Source organism: Oncorhynchus keta, chromosome 17, assembly GCF_023373465.1.
Source record: "Oncorhynchus keta strain PuntledgeMale-10-30-2019 chromosome 17, Oket_V2, whole genome shotgun sequence".
Classification (NCBI taxonomy): Eukaryota; Metazoa; Chordata; class Actinopteri; order Salmoniformes; family Salmonidae; genus Oncorhynchus; species Oncorhynchus keta.
The window spans coordinates 52,762,187-52,780,710 of record NC_068437.1 but is presented as its reverse complement, the minus strand read 5'-3'; the positions used below and the strand labels follow the sequence as shown (position 1 = coordinate 52,780,710).

The 18,524-nt window shown below is 41.0% G+C and overlaps 1 protein-coding gene and 1 pseudogene across 2 annotated transcripts in view; one reads left to right on the top strand and one right to left on the bottom strand.

Annotated features, from left to right (window-relative positions):
• Nucleotides 1–18,524, bottom strand: part of LOC118374845 (endoplasmin-like) — a 77,592-nt pseudogene that overhangs the window by 36,895 nt on the left and 22,173 nt on the right. The window lies entirely within an intron of this gene.
• Nucleotides 935–17,585, top strand: LOC118374842 (nicotinamide phosphoribosyltransferase-like). The gene is made up of 11 exons (XM_052466544.1): nt 935–1,252; nt 7,457–7,613; nt 8,133–8,236; nt 8,689–8,817; nt 12,271–12,429; nt 13,700–13,836; nt 14,157–14,382; nt 14,663–14,782; nt 15,395–15,535; nt 16,753–16,887; nt 17,207–17,585. Exons 1-11 carry the CDS (start codon nt 1,205–1,207, stop codon nt 17,318–17,320), a joined length of 1,470 nt encoding a protein of 489 aa, XP_052322504.1. The 5' UTR covers nt 935–1,204; the 3' UTR covers nt 17,321–17,585.

The following is an 18,524-nucleotide window of genomic DNA, read 5'->3' as shown; positions in this document are numbered from 1 at the left end:
CTGAGTTCCCAGATGTCTTGAACTCACTGAAGTCAGATTTTCCAGTTCTGAGTTTCCAGTTGTTTTGAGGACGGCAGAAGTCATGCTGGATTGACATCATGGCAAATGTTGAATGTTTATCCTTTTAAGCTTGGAAAAGAGACCCTTAAACCCAGATTTGGGACCACACATCCACTCCACTGAATAGCAGGCTAGTGATTGCATTGCAATGCTTGCAGTTAGCCACCTATTGTTGAATTTGGGATTTCTAATTTGTTGTGTAATGTTTATGTCCAATGGTCAATGAGCACTTCATATGACAAGATTTATTTTCCGCTGGCTGCCCCAGCAACACAGAAAGCACTGAGCTAGGCTGAAACACCTGCATTTTGTAGCTGCCTTACTCAAGAAAGCAAAAAAATAGACTAAGTTTGTATGCGGATTTATGAATGCAATTCTTTAAAAAAGAACTTTTTTTTTACATTGTTTGCAAACTGATATGTGACATGTATTAATGTCAAAATATCATGCAAAATAGGAAACACTCCCGAATATATATATATATATATATATATATATTTAGCTCTGCCCCACCTGCCCTGAATGATGGGTCGCCACTGTATGTCCTTAGCATTATGTGAGAAAAACAAAGGGACACAATACGTACAATATCTCTGAGGCCCGCCTGGATAATAGGCAATAATCCTTGTTTCATGTGTCCCCAACATTCCTAAGTGCATAGTCTACCTCCATGTATTTGTTCCATGTTGTACCAAAGAGTATCTATTATATTGACAAGATGGTCGACGGACCGCTCTAACAATGGAAACACATATCTGCAAAGGCGAAGGGAAGGCGGGAGGAGAGGAGATCAGGTGGGAAATGTTTTGCCAATGAGAGGGCAGATACCCATGTGAACAACGGGTCACAACTCAGTACATTCGAAACCTAGGCGTTATGGAGTTTATATTCGATCAAATTAAGCCTCACGTATCAAACTAGAAATCCACTTTTAGTTTGACCAAATTCGACTATATCTCATTGCCCCCCAATACAATAGCTCCTCACTTGGTATGCTTAATGTTTCTTTTCGAGCGGACAGATTTTTAGGCGGAGTCAACCCTCTCGCTTCGCCTCTTCATCTCTGTTTGTACTTTAGATTCGACAGCGCGTGGTTTAGTGTCCCCGCCCTTCAGCAATCAGATTTTACAATCACGAGGGGAACATGGAGCACGGAGACTTCAATTTCCTGCTGGCTACGGATTCATACAAGGTGAGTGACATTATACACTGGGTTTACGCACTAGTTAGCGACAGTACCTAGGACTATGTTTCGTGAAATTATGTCTTAAGTGTGTGGTGGTTCTAATTGATTGTAATATATTTGAAGGTATAATGCAAGAACAGCCAGCTAAGCCAAATCGTCTATGATAAACATACAATTTCTTGCTATTACGTTACAATAGCTACAGTATTATATCTGAGTTCTATGGTCGCCTTCTATGGTCACCTGAAGTCTGAATAATATTATAAGAGCCCATTATATTGAAAGTTTAAAATAATGGTATCTCTTCGCCAGAAATGAAAATGAAAGTAATTCCTATAGCTTTCTGTTTACAGTGAAACATGAACATTTCAAGCCGCAATAAGTAATTGAACCCAGCTCAGATCAACATTTTATCTGTGTGTTTAAAAAAATATATACGTTAGTGTTTTTCTTGCCATGTCTTTTAACATAGTGGAAGTAGTACGTTTAATTAATGTCATCCGTGGTGGAAAGTAAAGGTAAAGACACCTTAATAGAAAATGACTCAAGTAAAAGTGAAAGGCACTCAGTGAATTACTACTTGAGTAAAATTCTATAAGTATTTGGTTTTAAATATACTTAATTATCAAAAGTAAATGTTATTGCTAAAATATACTTAAGTATCAAAAGGAAAAGTATAAATAATGTCACATTCCTTATATTAAGCAAACCAGACGGCACCATCATTATTTACAAATGAATCGTGTGTTTCCTGAGTCCTCCAGATCAGAGGCAGTAGGGACGACCAGGGATGTTCTCTGTTTAGTGAGTCTGCCAGATCAGAGGCAGTAGGGACGACCAGGGATGTTCTCTGTGTAGTGAGTCTGCCAGATCAGAGGCAGTAGGGACGACCAGGGATGTTCTCTGTTTAGTGAGTCTGCCAGATCAGAGGCAGTAGGGACGACCAGGGATGTTCTCTGTTTAGTGAGTCCTCCAGATCAGAGGCAGTAGGGATGACCAGGGATGTTCTCTGTTTAGTGAGTCTGCCAGATCAGAGGCAGTAGGGACGACCAGGGATGTTCTCTGTTTAGTGAGTCTGCCAGATCAGAGGCAGTAGGGATGACCAGGGATGTTCTCTGTTTAGTGAGTCCTCCAGATCAGAGGCAGTAGGGACGACCAGGGATGTTCTCTGTTTAGTGAGTCTGCCAGATCAGAGGCAGTAGGGACGACCAGGGATGTTCTCTGTTTAGTGAGTCCTCCAGATCAGAGGCAGTAGGGACGACCAGGGATGTTCTCTTGATAAGTGTGTAAATTGGACCATTGTCCTGTCCTGCTAAACATTCAAAATGTAACGAGTACTTTTGGGTGTCGGGGAAAATGTATGGAGTAAAAAGTACATAATTTCCTTTAGGAATGTAGTGAAGTAAATGTAAAAGTTATCAAAAAATATAAATAGTAAAGTAAAGTACAGATACCCCCCAAAAAACACCTAAATAGTACTTTCAAGTATTTTTACTGAAGTACTTTACAGAACTGTATGTCATACTGGGGCGGCAGGGCAGCCTAGTGGTTAGAGCGTTGGACTGTTCAAATCCCCGAGCTGACAAGGTACAAATCTGTCCTTCTGTCCCTGAACGAGGCAGTTAACCCACTGTTCCTAGACCGTCATTGAAAATAAGAATTTGTTCTTAACTGACTTGCCTAGTTAAATAAAGGTAAAATAAAAAATAAATAAATACTAAAAGTAAAAGGATCCGGCTGTAGATGCACCTTGTTACAGTGTATCCTTGTAATAAATCACAGTACTAGCAGGAACCACACCCAGCCACATAACTTATAGATATGGGGATACATTGGTATTAAAGGTCGACCGATTAACCGGAATGGCCGAGTAATTGGGGCCGATTTCAAGTTTTCATAACAATCAGAAATCGGTATTTTTGGACACCGATTTGACAGATTTTTTTAAATGTATTTTTTTACACCTTTATTTAACTAGGCAAGTCAGTTAAAGAACACATTCTTATTTTCAATAACTTCCTCGTTCAGGGGCAGAACGACAGATTTTTACCTTGTCAGCTCGGGGGATTCAATCTTGCAACCTTACAGTTAACTAGTCCAACGCTCGAACCACCTGATTACATTGCACTCCACGAGGAGACTGCCTGTTACGCGAATGCAGTAAGCCAAGGTAAGTTGCTTGCTAGCATTAAACTTATCTTATAAAAAACAATCAATCATAATCACTAGTTAACTACACATGGTTGATGATATTACTAGTTTATCTAGCGTGTCCTGCGTTGCATATAATCGATGCGGTGCGTATCGTTGCTCCAATGTGTACCTAACCATAAACATCAATGTCTTTCTTAAAATCAATACACAGAAGTATATATTTTTAAACCTGCATATTTAGCTAAAAGAAATCCAGGTTAGCAAGCAATATTAACCAGGTGAAATTGTGTCACTTCTCTTGCGTTCATTGCACGCAGAGTCAGTGTATGTGCAACAGTTTGGGCCTCCTAATTTGCCAGAGTTTTACATTATTAAGACATAACATTGAAGGTTGTGCAATGTAACAGGAATATTTAGACTTATGGATGCCACCCGTTAGATAAAATACGAAACGGTTCCGTATTTCACTGAAAGAATAAACGTCTTGTTTTAGAGATGATAGTCTCCGGATTCGACCATATTAATGACCTAAGGCTCGTATTTCTGTGTGTTATCATGTTATAACTAAGTCTATGATTTGCTAGAGCAGTCTGACTGAGTGGTGGTAGGCACCAGCTGGCTCGTAACCATTCATTCAAACAGCACTTTCGTGCATTTTGCCAGCAGCTGTTTATGACTTCAAGCCTATCAACTCCCAAGATTAGGCTGGTATAACCGATGTGAAATGGCTAGCTAGTTAGCGGGGTGCGCGCTAATAGCGAATTAAACGTCACTCGCTCTGAGACTTAGAGTGGTTGTTCCCCTTGCTCTGCATGGGTAACGCTGCTTCGAGGGTGGCTGTTGTCGTTGTGTTCCTGGTTCGAGCCCAGGTAGGAGTGAGGAGAGGGATGGAAGCACTCACCTTTACTTTCTTCGCCAACACTTTGTTTTTGCAATATTTAAACCAAATTGAACATGTTTCATTATTTATTTGAGGCTAAATTGATTTTATTTATGTGTTATATTAAGTTAAAATAAGTGTTCATTCGGGTATTGTTGTAATTGTCATTATTACAAATACAAATAAAAAAATCATCCGATTAATCGGTATCAGGTTTTTTTTGTGGTCCTCCAATAATCGGTATCGGCGTTGAAAAATCATAATCGGTCGACCTCTAATTGGTATGACCTGATGTTGGCTAGAATTGTTATAGTTGATGAACCATATGTTCAGATATTTTATTATTATTCAATATCCGTTTAGACTTGTTGCCATTTGAGGACAAGGATTTAATCAGCCCTTGGATTTCAAGGCCTGATATGCTGACAGTACTGTTGAGTTGTTCTGCTTTAGAGCTACCAGACGTTACGAACTGGGAGTGCCTTAATGAGAAGTTTATTTCCAAAACAATCACTTTTTATTGATGCCCGTCAGACAGAAGTTGGCTTGGCAACAGACTTATTAATATAAACTACTGTGACTCCTGAAAGAAGCTCTTATACTTTTTTTGAAGTGGTTAAAGGAGACGTGTCCAGACAGCAAATCAATGCCTCATCCTCGTTGTGTAGTATTGAAGCCACCGCAAAAAAAAAAAAAACATGAAAAAAAGGCTCCAAAAACAACCAACGTCATTTTAGAACAAGGCAAAGCTCTCAGTGTTGCGATGCAGACATTTTGTCCTTCCCAACTTGATCCGCAACGTTATATTCCATTTTTGTTTAGACACAAGCGATTACCTCTCCCCGTCCATTCTTCTTTTATAGTCCTACCAAAATAAAGGAAACACTTGAGTAAATGAAGAATACAAAGTCTATTGAAAGTACGGAGTGCTTTCACACAGGAAGCACATTGAAGCTGTTCTGGCGGCTTGTGGTGGCCCAACGTTCTATTAAGACACTTTATGTAGTTGTTTCCGTTATTTTGGCAGTTACCTGGCTACACTGTGAATGGAACAGCTGGATAGGGGAAACGTGTTGGGCAAAAGGGAATATAACATTGCGGATAAAGTTCGGAATTACACAATTTCATGTGTACAACATCTAAAGACCTTGCCGTTGTTAAAAGGACGTATTTGGGTGTTTTGGAGCATGTTTTTTTCGTGGGGTCCCCACACTACACAACAAGGATGAGGAAGTGATTTGCTGTTTGGGGTAAGTTTATTAAAAACATTTCAAATCACAAAAAAGGTGTCTGGTCCTTTCTATAAGAAAATTGTATAAAAGGAAACTTCTCCTTTAAGAAGTGAACACAATGGTCTCCACAGTTCACCTCATTTACAATAAATGCTGTTGCTTTTGGAGCTGCTGGTCAGAAACAATTAGTTTTGGAGAGAACACCTCTGACTACCTTGGTATTATGCTGCATATATTAAAAATAGCGCGCAGACAGTTTGATATTAATTATTTTCTCACAGCAGGAAAATAATCCTGCAGCAACAGGAAATGTGAATTTTTGTGTGGATTATAGTTAATGGACAATTTAGTAGGGGTTGATACATTTTTAATTAGGGCAAATCAAGTCTGAATTTTTCAAGTGGAAATTACAAGCCTTTAGAAGCCCTTTTTTAAACATTGAATATACACTAGAAGTTTTCATTTTCAAATTTCCTGCAACAACTGGGTGATCAAATTAAGATCCTACATCTGTTCTATCACATTGACTTCACCAACAAGAATGGTCATGTTGTCAATAGTTTTTAGTTCCTGTCTTGCGTTTGTTTAATGCGTTTGTTTTGACAGCACTCAGTCAGGTCCCACAGAGCAGGAGCAGAGTAGGTCAGAGACCGGGTGTAAACTGTGTGACATTTAGAGTTTAAATTCGTCAGGGTGAAGAGAAGGATAGGACAGTTGGTGCCAGTGATATTAAAGGTCACGAGCACAGAGCATGCAGAGGAAGAGTGGGATGGGTTATTTAATCAAACAAATATCATAACATCATCTTTACCAGTTTATTTAACCAACAGTAAAGTTATTTTTCTGGAAACTGTAGATTTTTGATGACAAGACCCCAAACAATCTCAGTAGCAAATATGACTTATCCCCTACCTGTTTATTATACATCTGCATGTCTTCTTCTGACTGTACATTTCTACAGAAGGTAAAGCAGATTGTAGGGACACTTGATGTTAAATGGGTGTGAGACCATGAAGTTTCAGTATTGTCAAATTACCTTGGAAATAACGGACAACGTCCGCCTCGTTCTTTTGCAGAGTACATATTTCCAAGGTAATGTACAGAACGGAGGTGTTTATCCCGCTTATACCACAGTTACCAAAGAAAACATTTTTATAAGCTAAATCATACTTTTCATCACTAGAGATGCGACCCAGCCGTTCGATTTAATTTAACTAGGCAATTCAGTTAAGAACAAATTATTCTTTACAATGACGGCCTACCCCGGCCAATTGTGTGCTACCCTATGGGACTCTCAAACACAGCTGGATGTGATGTAGCCTGGATTCGAACCAGGGACTGCAATGACGCCTCTAGCACTGAGATGCAGTGTCTTAGACCGCTGTGCCACTCAGGAGCCCCGTTCTTCATCATTGGACCTGTGTTTACAATGTATCCTATTTCAGTTTGTGTGGTTGTTTGTTTAGCTTTCTGTAACTTTGTATGGTCTGCAGGTGTAGGTGCATATTGCGTCATGATTGCAAGGTGTCCCGATATATTTTTCCAACTGTTCTGTTATCTGGTTTTAATGTCCATTCTAGAATGCTTTTCTAGCCAATCAGAAATTAGTATTCAACAACGCTGTGGTATAATTAAGCAATAATGCCCGAGGGGGTGTGGTATGTGGCCAAAATACCATGGCTAAGGGCTAGTCCTTATGCACGACACGACGCAACGTGGAGTGCCTGGATACAGCCCTTGGCCATGGTATATTGGCCATATACTACAAACCCCCAGAGATGCCTTATTGCTATTATAAACTGGTTACCAACGTAATTAGAGCAGTGTTTTGTCATATATGTGGTATACGGTCTGATATACCACGTCTGTCAGCCAATCAGCATTCAGGGCTCCAACCACCCGTTTATAATTGTCATTAACTGTATTTGTATAATCTAATTTCAGGTCACACATTACAAGCAGTACCCTCCCAACACCACCAAGGTCTACTCCTACTTCGAGTGTCGGGCAAAGAAAACTGAATCCACTAAGATTCAGAAAGTGAAATATGATAAAACTGTATTTTATGGACTTCAGTATATCCTTCATAAGTATCTGAAAGGTAAGACAAATATCATTTTTATTATTACTAAATTGACCATTTGGCTTGAAGGACCATGAAAAATAGCAGTAACTAGAACGCCGTTAGAACGCCACTAGAACGTCACTAGAACGCCATTAGAATGCCACTAGAACGCCACTAGAACGAAACTAGAACGCCATTAGAACGAAACTAGAATGAAACTAGAACGCCATTAGATCATTAGAACGCCACTAGAACGCCACTAGAACGCCACTAGAACGTCACTAGAATGCCACTAGAATGCCACTAGAACGCCACTAGAACGAAACTAGAACGCCATTAGAACGTCACTAGAACGCCACTACTACACACCTAGTACAACACTAGTACAACACCTAGTACAACACCTAGTAAATCACTTTTACAATTTATACTGTCTTATTATTAACTTCAAATTTTTTATGGGTCCCAGCTTCCACGGCACAATTCCACGTTTTCCATCTTTCCCACATCCTTCATGTGTCGACCTCCCATATCTGTCATCTCTCACCTTCCCAGGGAAAGTGGTGACTCCACAGAAGATCACAGAAGCAAAGGAAGTTTACCGTGAACACTTTCAGGATGATGTGTTCAACGAAAAGGGCTGGGAGTACATACTGGAGGTATAAGGGCAGCAGAGGGTTTTTTTGTGTGTATTGCATTTTAAAGGAGCTACATGTAATATTTTTGTTAATGTTAAAGGAGCTACATGTAATATTTTTGTTAATGTTAAAGGAGCTACATGTAATATTTTTGTTAATGTTAAAGGAGCTACATGTAATATTTTTGTTGTAATATTTTTGTTAATGTTAAAGGAGCTAAATGTAATATTTTTGTTAATGTTAATGGAGCTACATGTAATATTTTTGTTAATGTTAAAGGAGCTAGGTGTAACATTTTTGTTAATGTTAAAGGAGCTAGGTGTAATATTTTTGTTAATAGTTTAGATTTCCAGTTTTTTTTTTTTGAAGGACTCTGCTTATAAATGTTCGTACTCTATCATAACCCAAAACCATCTCATTATTCTGTGGTCTAATCATGCTACAGTACGGATCCCTGAGTTTTTGTGTTTCAGAAGTATGACGGCCACCTGCCCATTGAAATCAAGGCTGTTCCCGAGGGTAGTGTGATCCCCAGAGGTAATGTCCTCTTCACCGTGGAGAGTACTGACCCAGAATGCTACTGGCTCACCAACTGGGTAGAGGTTAGTTAGAAATGTTTGATTGTTTATTTCACTTTTGTTTATTATCTACTTCACTTGCTTTGGCAATGTTAACATATGTTTCCCAAGCCCCTTGAATTGAATTTTATATGGCTGGTCTCAGATCTATCTTTGCTGTCTTGCCAACTCCTCATGCGACAGTGACCATAGGAGTTGGCAAGAGGGCGCAAACAGATCTGGGATCAGGCCTCTAGTCGGTGCCTAAACCCCCCTTTTTCACTATGACATTACCATAGCATCGTTGAGTCATGCTTCAGCACTGTTATTATATCTGCCACATGTCCTTAGGATACAAACGTCATTTGAACAGATGCTTTGCGCATTGTTGTCTATTTATACCTTGCTCGTGGTAGAAAGTGTCCGGGCAGAGGCTCCTTAATAACAACAACAATAAGATGCATGGTTTCTAAAAGAGCCTGGGGCCATGCTTCAAACATAAGCACATATTTAAAGTATCCACCAATTAAAATAGACGATTCACTTGCATGTAACCTCACCAAGTGACAGTGATTACATCCTGGCACAACATCTGCTTCAGCCTATCAAAGATAATGGATTTTCAATCCACCAACCAATGGCATTTCTTTAAATATTTTTAACCTACAAATTCAAGGTTTACCATTGGGTCTGTATTGCACTGATGCATCATTTACTAGGCTACTTGAAGCAGGAAGCACCAGTAACCAGATCAATAAAAAAAAGTGGTCAGAGGAAGCAGATGCTAATCTACAGGACTGTTTTGCTAGCACAGACTGGAATATGTTCCGGGATTCCTCTGATGGCATTGAGGAATACACCACATCAGTCATAGGCTTCATCAATAAGTGCATCGATGACATCGTCCCCACAGTGACCGCACGTACATACCCCGACCAGAAGCCTTGGATAACAGGCATCATCCGCACTGAGCTAAAGGCTAGAGTTTATAAGAAATCCCACTAAGCCCTCCGACGAACCATCAAACAGGCAAAGCGTTAATACAGGGCTAAGATTGAATCCTACTACACCGGCTCTGATGCTCGTCGGATGTGGCAGGGCTTGCAAACTATTACAGACTACAAAGGGAAGCACAGCCGAGAGCTGCCCAGTGACACGAGCCTACCAGACAGGCGAAACTACTTCTATGCTCGCTTCAAAGCAAATAACACTGAAACATGCATGAGAGCTCCAGCTGTTCCGGAAGACTGTGTGATCACGCTCTCCGCAGCCGATGTAAGACCTTTAAACAGGTCAACATTCACAAGGCCTACCGACCTCCATTTCCAATCCCCCGTATATTTTTGGGGTAAATAAACACACACACTGGCCTTCTAGGCAGAGTTGCAAAGAAAAAGCCATATCTCAGACTGGCCAATAAAAAGAAAAGATTAAGATGGGCAAAAGAACACAGATACTGGACAGAGGAACTCTTGCCTAGAAGGCCAGCATCCCAGAGTCACCTGGTGTTTTGCGGGTACTATTTAATAAAGCTGCTAGTTGAGGACTTGTGAGGCGTCTGTTTGTGAAGGGAGTAGTACACAGCGTTGTACGAGCTCTTCAGTTTCTTGGCAATTTCTCACACGGAATGGCCTTCATTTCTCAGAACAAGACTAGACTGACGAGTTTTAGAAAAAAGGTATTGTAAAAAGGCCATTTTGAGCTTGTAATCGAACCCACAAATGCTGATGCTCCAGATACTCAACTAGTCTAAATTGCTTCTTTAATCAGAACAGTTTTCAGCTGTGCTAACATAATTGCAAAATGGTTTTCTAATGATCAATTAGCCTTTTAAAATGATACACTTGGATAAGCTAACACAACATGCCATTGGAACACAGAAGTGAGGGTTGCTGATAATGGGCCTCTGTATGCCTATGTAGATATTCCATTGAAAATCAGCCGTTTCCAGCTACAATAGTCATTGACAACGTTAACAATGTCTACACTGTATTTCTGATGAATTTGATGTTATTTTAATGGCCAAAAATGTGCTTTTCTTTCAAAAACAAGGACATTTCTAAGTGACCCCAAACTTTTCAACAGTAGTGTACATATACACACTTTAAAATAAAAAAAAACACGTTATTATTCCCCGCAGACCCTCCCACCTCTCCCCCAATTGGAGTAAACTAATGAACTATAACACTTAGGCTTCTACCTTCAGTTCATACATCTTATACACATTTTACAGACACAATCTATTTTTACAATAGTTATATTTTGATGTCTGATTCTGATGTCCATCCAGTTTGATTTTGATTTGTAACTGTGCAATTTCACAACATTTCTGAACCTATATACTGTATATAGTGTCTTTTAACTGTGATTTCGAGCCCACCTTGTATCAAGCTTTTTTTTGGGGGGGGGGGACTGTTTAATGCCGGTCCTTGATGCTCGATTCAAAACGCATGTGAGAAAGTGGATTATTATAATAATGCAGGCAATAGCAGTGTGTTTGTGTGCAAGGATGTAATTCAATTCCTTTTTCATTTTCAAGCTGTTGGCTGTAGGCTACGTCCCTTTCCAACACACACATTTCTACATTTCAAAGGTGGGGGGGGGGGCTCATCTGAGATTCGAACCCTTGCCACAATCTGTGACAATTACATGGTCTATGAACTTCACAAAGGGAACAATTTGACCAGTCAGTGAAATACACGTGATAAGCCTCGTTGCTTTGGTGATCAGAACGTGCTGTTGGACTGAGGTATGTTAAGGACGCTTCCATGAACGAGTGTTGGAACACGTCCAACTACGCCCAACGATTTTAATTGGCTGCAGAAGTTGTGTCAGGATGTAATCACTGCCACCCGGTGAGATTAGCAAAGGGACCAGCTAAAATGTCAATTCATGTCACATGCAAATAAATCGACAATTTTAATTAGCTGATATGCATTTTGTGCGTGTGAACTTGTTTAACTTTAAATTCTTGCTTATATCCGCAAGTATGGTCCACCTCCTTCTTTACACCACTAACCTCCTCTCTTCTTCCAGATCATTTACACTGCTAACATCTCTTCTTTATTTTTACCTTTATTTAACCAGGCAAGTCATTTAAGAACAAATTCTTATTTTCAATGACTGCCTGGGAACAGTGGGTTAACTGCCTGTTCAGGGGCAGAACGACAGATTTGTACCTTGTAGGGGATTTAAACTTACAACCTTGCATTTACTAATCCAACGCTCTAACCACTAGGCTACCCTGCCGTCCCTTTCTCCTTCTCTACCAGATCGTTTACACCACTAACCTCCTCTCTTCTTCTCCTTCTCTACCAGATGGTTTACACCACTAACCTCCTCTCTTCTTCTCCTTCTCTACCAGATCGTTTACACCACTAACCTCCTCTCTTCTTCTCCTTCGCTACCAGATCGTTTACACCACTAACCTCCTCTCTTCTTCTCCTTCTCTACCAGATCGTTTACACCGCTAACCTCCTCTCTTCTTCTTCCTAACAGACAATCCTGGTGCAGATCTGGTACCCCATCACAGTAGCTACTAACTCCAGAGAGCAGAAGAAGATCCTAGCCAGGTATCTACTGGAGACATCAGGGAACCAGGACAAACTGGAGTATAAGCTGCATGACTTTGGCTACAGGGGAGTCTCATCTCAAGAGGTACTTACTGTAATGGACGATAATTATGATAATAGTGTTGGATTCATCATACTGTGCATACAACATACATGTTGCTTAGTGCAACAGGTCAACCTGGGGTCAAACAAAGGCCCCTTCCCAAACCTGTCCATGTATTTGATCTATTCATCAAGCTCTTGACTAGGTACGTCAGGTGGGATAATTCAGGGCTAAAACAAAAATTGTAAAATGTCTCGGGGTCCCAGAGTAAAAGTTTGAGAAACACTACTCTATGCCAAGGTTTCCCAAACTTAGACCTGGGCTTTGATTATTTGAATCAGCTGTGTAGTGTTTGGGGGGAAAAAAAGTTCACCTAAGGGGGGCCCCGGGACCCAGTTTAGGAAACCTTCCTCTTCTCAACAACTCTTTGCGTGCGTTTATAAATACCCTCTCACTATCTACTCTCATTTCAAAATTGCAGAATTATATTTTATTTTAAATATAACCTTTATTTAACTAGGCAAGTCAGTTAAGAACAAATTCTTATTTACAATGACAGCCTACTGGGGAACAGTGGGTTAATTGCCTTGTTCAGGGGAACAGTGGGTTAATTGCCTTGTTCAGGGGAACAGTGGGTTAATTGCCTTGTTCAGGGCAGAACGACAGATTTGTACAACAGGTTGTCAGCTCGGGGATTCGATCCATCACCCTTTCGGTTACTGGCCCAACGCTCTAACCACTAGGCTACCTGCCGCCCCAAAATAACAGATTCATTTTTGAACACGCAACACCCATTGAATATGACTGGTGTTATCTGTCAAAAATGTTATTCAATTGTTGCCAGCAGCACAGTTACAGTCACCAACAGGAGAGTAAAATGGTCAGTGAGGTGTTCTCTCATTATGTGTCTGGAAGTAGCTAGAAAGCTAGCCAACGTTAGCCAGTTAGCTTGGGTGCTTGACTGCCGCTGTGAGGTCGGAACGCTCGGATCAACCCTACTCCTCGACCAGAGCGTCCAGTGGGCGCTCTGAACGTTCCGTTGAGCAAAACGCTCTGAATTTACTAATAGACAATCTGACAACACTCTGAGTTTACGAACGCCCAGAGCGCACTCACATTTACATTTAAGTCATTTAGCAGACGCTCTTATCCAGAGCTCTTAAGCACACTCTGCCACTCCATAGTAAATTTACAAACACGCCCTTTGTAATCAAAAAAACCTGTTCAGTTTCTCATCATCTATACATACACCAAGTACACAGCCGTACTATTTAGTTGTTCCCGTCACGTGATGGTTTTTGTCTGGTTTCAGACTGCTGGCATCGGAGCATCTGCCCACCTGGTGAACTTTAAAGGCACAGACACGGTGGCTGGTATCTGTGTCATTAAGAAGTACTACGGCACCAAAGACCCTGTGCCCGGCTTCTCTGTGCCAGCCGCAGAGCACAGGTAACACAGACACACAGGTAGACACGGCGGGTAGAGCACAGATTAGAGCTAAAGCAAGCAATCACACTGTAGAAAATTGACTGATTTTGTATGTACATGGCCCGTCAACAAGTCAGTTTAACTTTTTAATTAATTCATTCGTCTACTCTCACTATCATTTTCAAAGCACGATATCTAGCTCCCTCTTCTGGGTTTTGTATTGTACTACTGTTCCTCTGTGTTTATCTCAAACCCATTTAAGTCATGCTTTGGTTTTTGTGATTTCTTGCTCTACCAAATATACTGTATTGCTTACCTACGAATAAATATATTATTACCAGCACCATCACCGCCTGGGGTAAGGACCACGAGAGAGATGCCTTTGAGCACATTGTGAGGCAGTTCCCCAACGTGCCCGTGTCCATCGTCAGCGACAGCTATGATATCTACAACGCCTGTGAGAAGATATGGGGAGAGGACCTCAGGAGCCTCATCGAGTCCCGAAGCGCTGACGCACCCTTGGTCATCAGGCCAGACTCAGGAGACCCATTAGATACTGTCCTCAAGGTAAAGAAGCGTTAGTAGTTTTACAACAGTCCATTGGTAGTGGAAACACATTGATGAACCACCGGTCATGGTTCTGTTTCGTGCACTTTTTGGCCTCGTTGTTTTCCCCCCTGGTTCTAATGGAGAAAAGGGATGAGACTCACTGGCAGTATCACTGACACTGTGTAGGACCAGTATGATGTTTTAGTCTTCTGACTACAGCTCATTATAAATACATTCAAATCTTTTAAAGAGAGAGTAGGACTGTGAACATGTCTACCACCATCTTGCCGATTCCAAGGTGTTGGAGATATTAGGGAGGAAGTTCTGCACCACAGAGAACAGCAAAGGATACAAGGTGCTACCCCCTTACATCCGAGTCATCCAGGGCGATGGTGTGGACATCAACACTCTGCAGGAGGTAGGTTCACTGTACTCACCCGCCTACCTGAGCCTCCTACCTTCTTAACTTCTTACCCAGTGGTGTCCAATCTTACCTGTTGTTACAAGGTTTTATTGTAACCAGTCTCATTGTAACCGGTCTCATTGTAACCGGTCTCATTGTAACCAGTCTCATTGTAACCAGTCTCATTGTAACCAGTCTCATTGTAACCGGTCTCATTGTAACCCGTCTCATTGTAACCAGTCTCATTGTAACCAGTCTCATTGTAACCAGTCTCATTGTAACCAGTCTCATTGTAACCCGTCTCATTGTAACCAGTCTCATTGTAAACGGTCTCATTGTAACCAGTCTCATTGTAACCAGTCTCATTGTAAACAGTCTCATTGTAACCCGTCTCATTGTAACCAGTCAGCCACACACTTGATTCAACTAATCAAAGTCTTGACTGGAGAGACTAGGATTAGTTGAATCTGTTGTGTGACTCACTTGATGGAAGCTTTGAACCACTCCAGGTTTTTTCCCGGCTAAGATTGGAATGGATTCCACAGCTTTTAAATTAACAGCATTAGTAAGGCTTGGTTCAGTAAAATGACCTTGGAACTCACCCCTCGGGTGTTCTGTCGTTTTCAGATTGTGGCGGGGATGAAGAAACACAGGTGGAGTATAGAGAACGTGGGCTTTGGGTCGGGCGGTGCCCTACTCCAAAAACTGACCCGGGACCTGCTCAGCTGCTGCTTCAAGTGTAGCTTTGTGGTGACCAACGGACTGGGGGTGAGTCAGTGAACATCCAGTCATTTTCATGAGAGGACATGGTTGTGAATTCATGTCTCTTTCTCAATTCATCTGTTCTCAATTACTCTCTCCTTGCTTCCTTCTGAAAAAGCATTGGAGGAGAGGATCCAGGGTCCCTCCCCTCGGTCCTTCTCATCTCATCCAATACTTTTTCGAGGAGGCTCGGAGAGAGAAGGAGAGGAGGAGTGGAAAGGTGAATTGGGAAAGAGCCCAAGTCTGTTAATACTTTACATAAAGCTGCTCTAATCCCTGTGTAATAACACTGTAATTCATTTTTTAAATTGAACCTTTATTTAACCAGGTAGGCTAGTTGAGAACAAGTTCTCATTTACAACTGCGACCTGGCCAAGATAAAGCATAGCAGTGTGAACAGACAACACAGAGTTACACATGGAGTAAACAATTAACAAGTCAATAACACAGTAGAAAAAAAAGAGAGTCTATATACATTGTGTGCAAAAGGCATGAGGAGGTAGGCGAATAATTATTACTATTGTAGTGGGCAATATCTTATATGTAAGCATGTTATATATACATCACATGGCGATCTGTAATAAACACTAAGCAATTAGACAATTAGAATCATAAGCAATTAGAATCATGTATCATACGTTTAGCTGACTAAGGTCAATGAATGGTCATAAGAATGGAATTCTATATACAAGTGTATTTAATAAAATATCATTCACTGTTATCATTCACGTTGTAAAATTAAGTTACAAAGCATTAACAAGCATTACAAGGCATTATTCTAAACATGGTCAGAGTGGGAGAGAGATGAAGAAACCCTGGCTTGTGCCATGGCACATTTTTCACAGGAGAGAGAGAGAGACCTTGAGACCGAGACAGACAGACAGACAGACAGACAGACAGACAGACAGACAGACAGACAGACAGAGACAGATCAGATCAGATATCAGACCTACATGATGTACCAGATCGGATGGCTCAGATGATCGTGTCAGCAGTAACGTAGCAGGCGTAAAAGAAACCTACAGCAAACTTAATACTGTGGAATTTGTAAACTTTTAAAACCATGACTAGATAGAAGAAAAATCCGAAAGGTAAATCTCAGCATTTTGACTCTGGACTCAGGAAGTGATCTGGACTCAGGAAGTGATCTGGACTCAGGAAGTGATCTGGACTCAGGAAGTGATCTGGTGACCACTGTTGTATCTATGTTCTTTTGATTACAGCTGAATGTGTTCAAGGACCCTGTTGCTGACCCTAACAAAAGATCAAAGAAAGGTCGCCTGTCGCTCCACAGAACACAAACAGGAGACTTTGTGACACTGGAAGAAGGGAAGGGGAGCCTGGAGGAAAACGGTCCAGTAAGTCATTTAAACAAGTAGTAGTCCTAATACCATAGATATTAGTATTTTTATTACTCTCTGAGGCTTGAACAGAAATAAATATTGGGACTAATATGGAGTTCTTTTGAAAGTCATATTGGGGCAGCAATAGTGGTTAGAGCGTTGGGCCAGTAACAGAATCTATTGTTCTGCCCTCTGAACAAGGCAGTTAACCCACTGTTCCCTAGTAGGCTGTCATTGTAAATACGAATTTGTTCTTAATTAACTGATTCGCCTGGTTACATTTTAAATTTAATTTTTTAAAAGGTCAAGTTTTCTCCCGCTCTTCTTTCCCCAGGATCTCCTTCACACCGTTTTCAGGAACGGAGTGATACTGAAGACGTATACATTTGATGAGGTCAGAGACAACGCTAAGATCAGGGACTGTGATCTGGAAGAGTCTGTAGACTGAGGCCTGTACATATTCCAACACACTACGCAGAAAGGACTGGATCCCTTCTACCTCCCTGTACAGCACTGACCACCAAGGATGATAATAAACAACACTCAACATTGTTGAGAGAGAGAGAGAGAGAGAGACTTAGCACAACGATAAAAATATATAAACTAATAAACTATGTATTTTCGACATGTAGGATCATGTACATGTATGATTGAGAAATTATATAAAAATAACATTTTATTGAGATGAATTAAACTTGAATCTTTTGATTTTATTATGTATATTTTTCTTTTTCTGAAATCCCATTTCATATCGTCTCTGTCTCTGGTTTGAAGTCGGGGAAGGCAGGCTTCTGTGTTCACGAAGCCATATGTCCAGGATATTCTCACATTCTCAAAAATAATTTGTAAGAACTAAACAACCGTTCATTGAAGATGGACAAAATGATCCAGAAAAAACATCAGGCAGATTCATTTAAAATGTTATGGGTAAACAAAAAAATGACTTTTCCATCTAGATTTAAATGAGCCAGTTTAAAAGGGGATAGTGTGTGTCATCAAATGTAACAGGCCACATGGTCTTCAACGTAACTAACGGTCTGTGAGGGCTGCAGTTCACTCTTTTCAAGTATAAAGTTACGCTACTTGAACATACTAGCAGCATTGTAGCCAACTTAGCGACTTTGTCAAAAAAGCGACTAGCGACAAATCTAAGCAACTTTTTCTGGTGTTATTGGAGACTGTTAGAGACTGACGTGAAAGCACGCATCGTTCTTGCGCTTCTCAACGAGCAGCTGATGCTCGTTGGGTTGGTTATGTTTCCACTTGCCTCTAAAGAAATGTGTATTGAATGTTCAAGCATTCTTATTGGTTAATTCAACTCTGATGACAATAAGGTGTGTTGTGATTGGCCCGGCTTGCAGATAGGGGGAGATCGCGAACGTCAGGTCTCCCCAGTATGAAAATGTGATGCAAGGGATTTTGCCATCGACAGCCATCAATACCGTTAAGCCCGACACAACTAACGTGCTGTTTCCCATTACACTGCCGTGGGCCCCATCCCAAAGCCCTCACAGGCGGCCCAGTCCTCGCACAGCAGTCCCTCCCAGCTGCAGTCAAAGCAGGAGATGTTCACCCCTCCGCGTCCAGACTGCAAATGAATCGCGCATGTGGAAAGCCGCCGCTGGCTGATCCCGCCCTGGCTTACATTAAAA

Coding starts and splice junctions, on each gene's coding strand:
- LOC118374842 (XM_052466544.1), top strand. CDS start 1,205: ATGGAGCACGGAGACTTCAATTTCCTGCTGGCTACGGATTCATACAAG. Junction 1,253..7,456: donor TGGCTACGGATTCATACAAG/GTGAGTGACATT, acceptor ATCTAATTTCAG/GTCACACATTACAAGCAGTA. Junction 15,536..16,752: donor TGGTGACCAACGGACTGGGG/GTGAGTCAGTGA, acceptor TTTTGATTACAG/CTGAATGTGTTCAAGGACCC.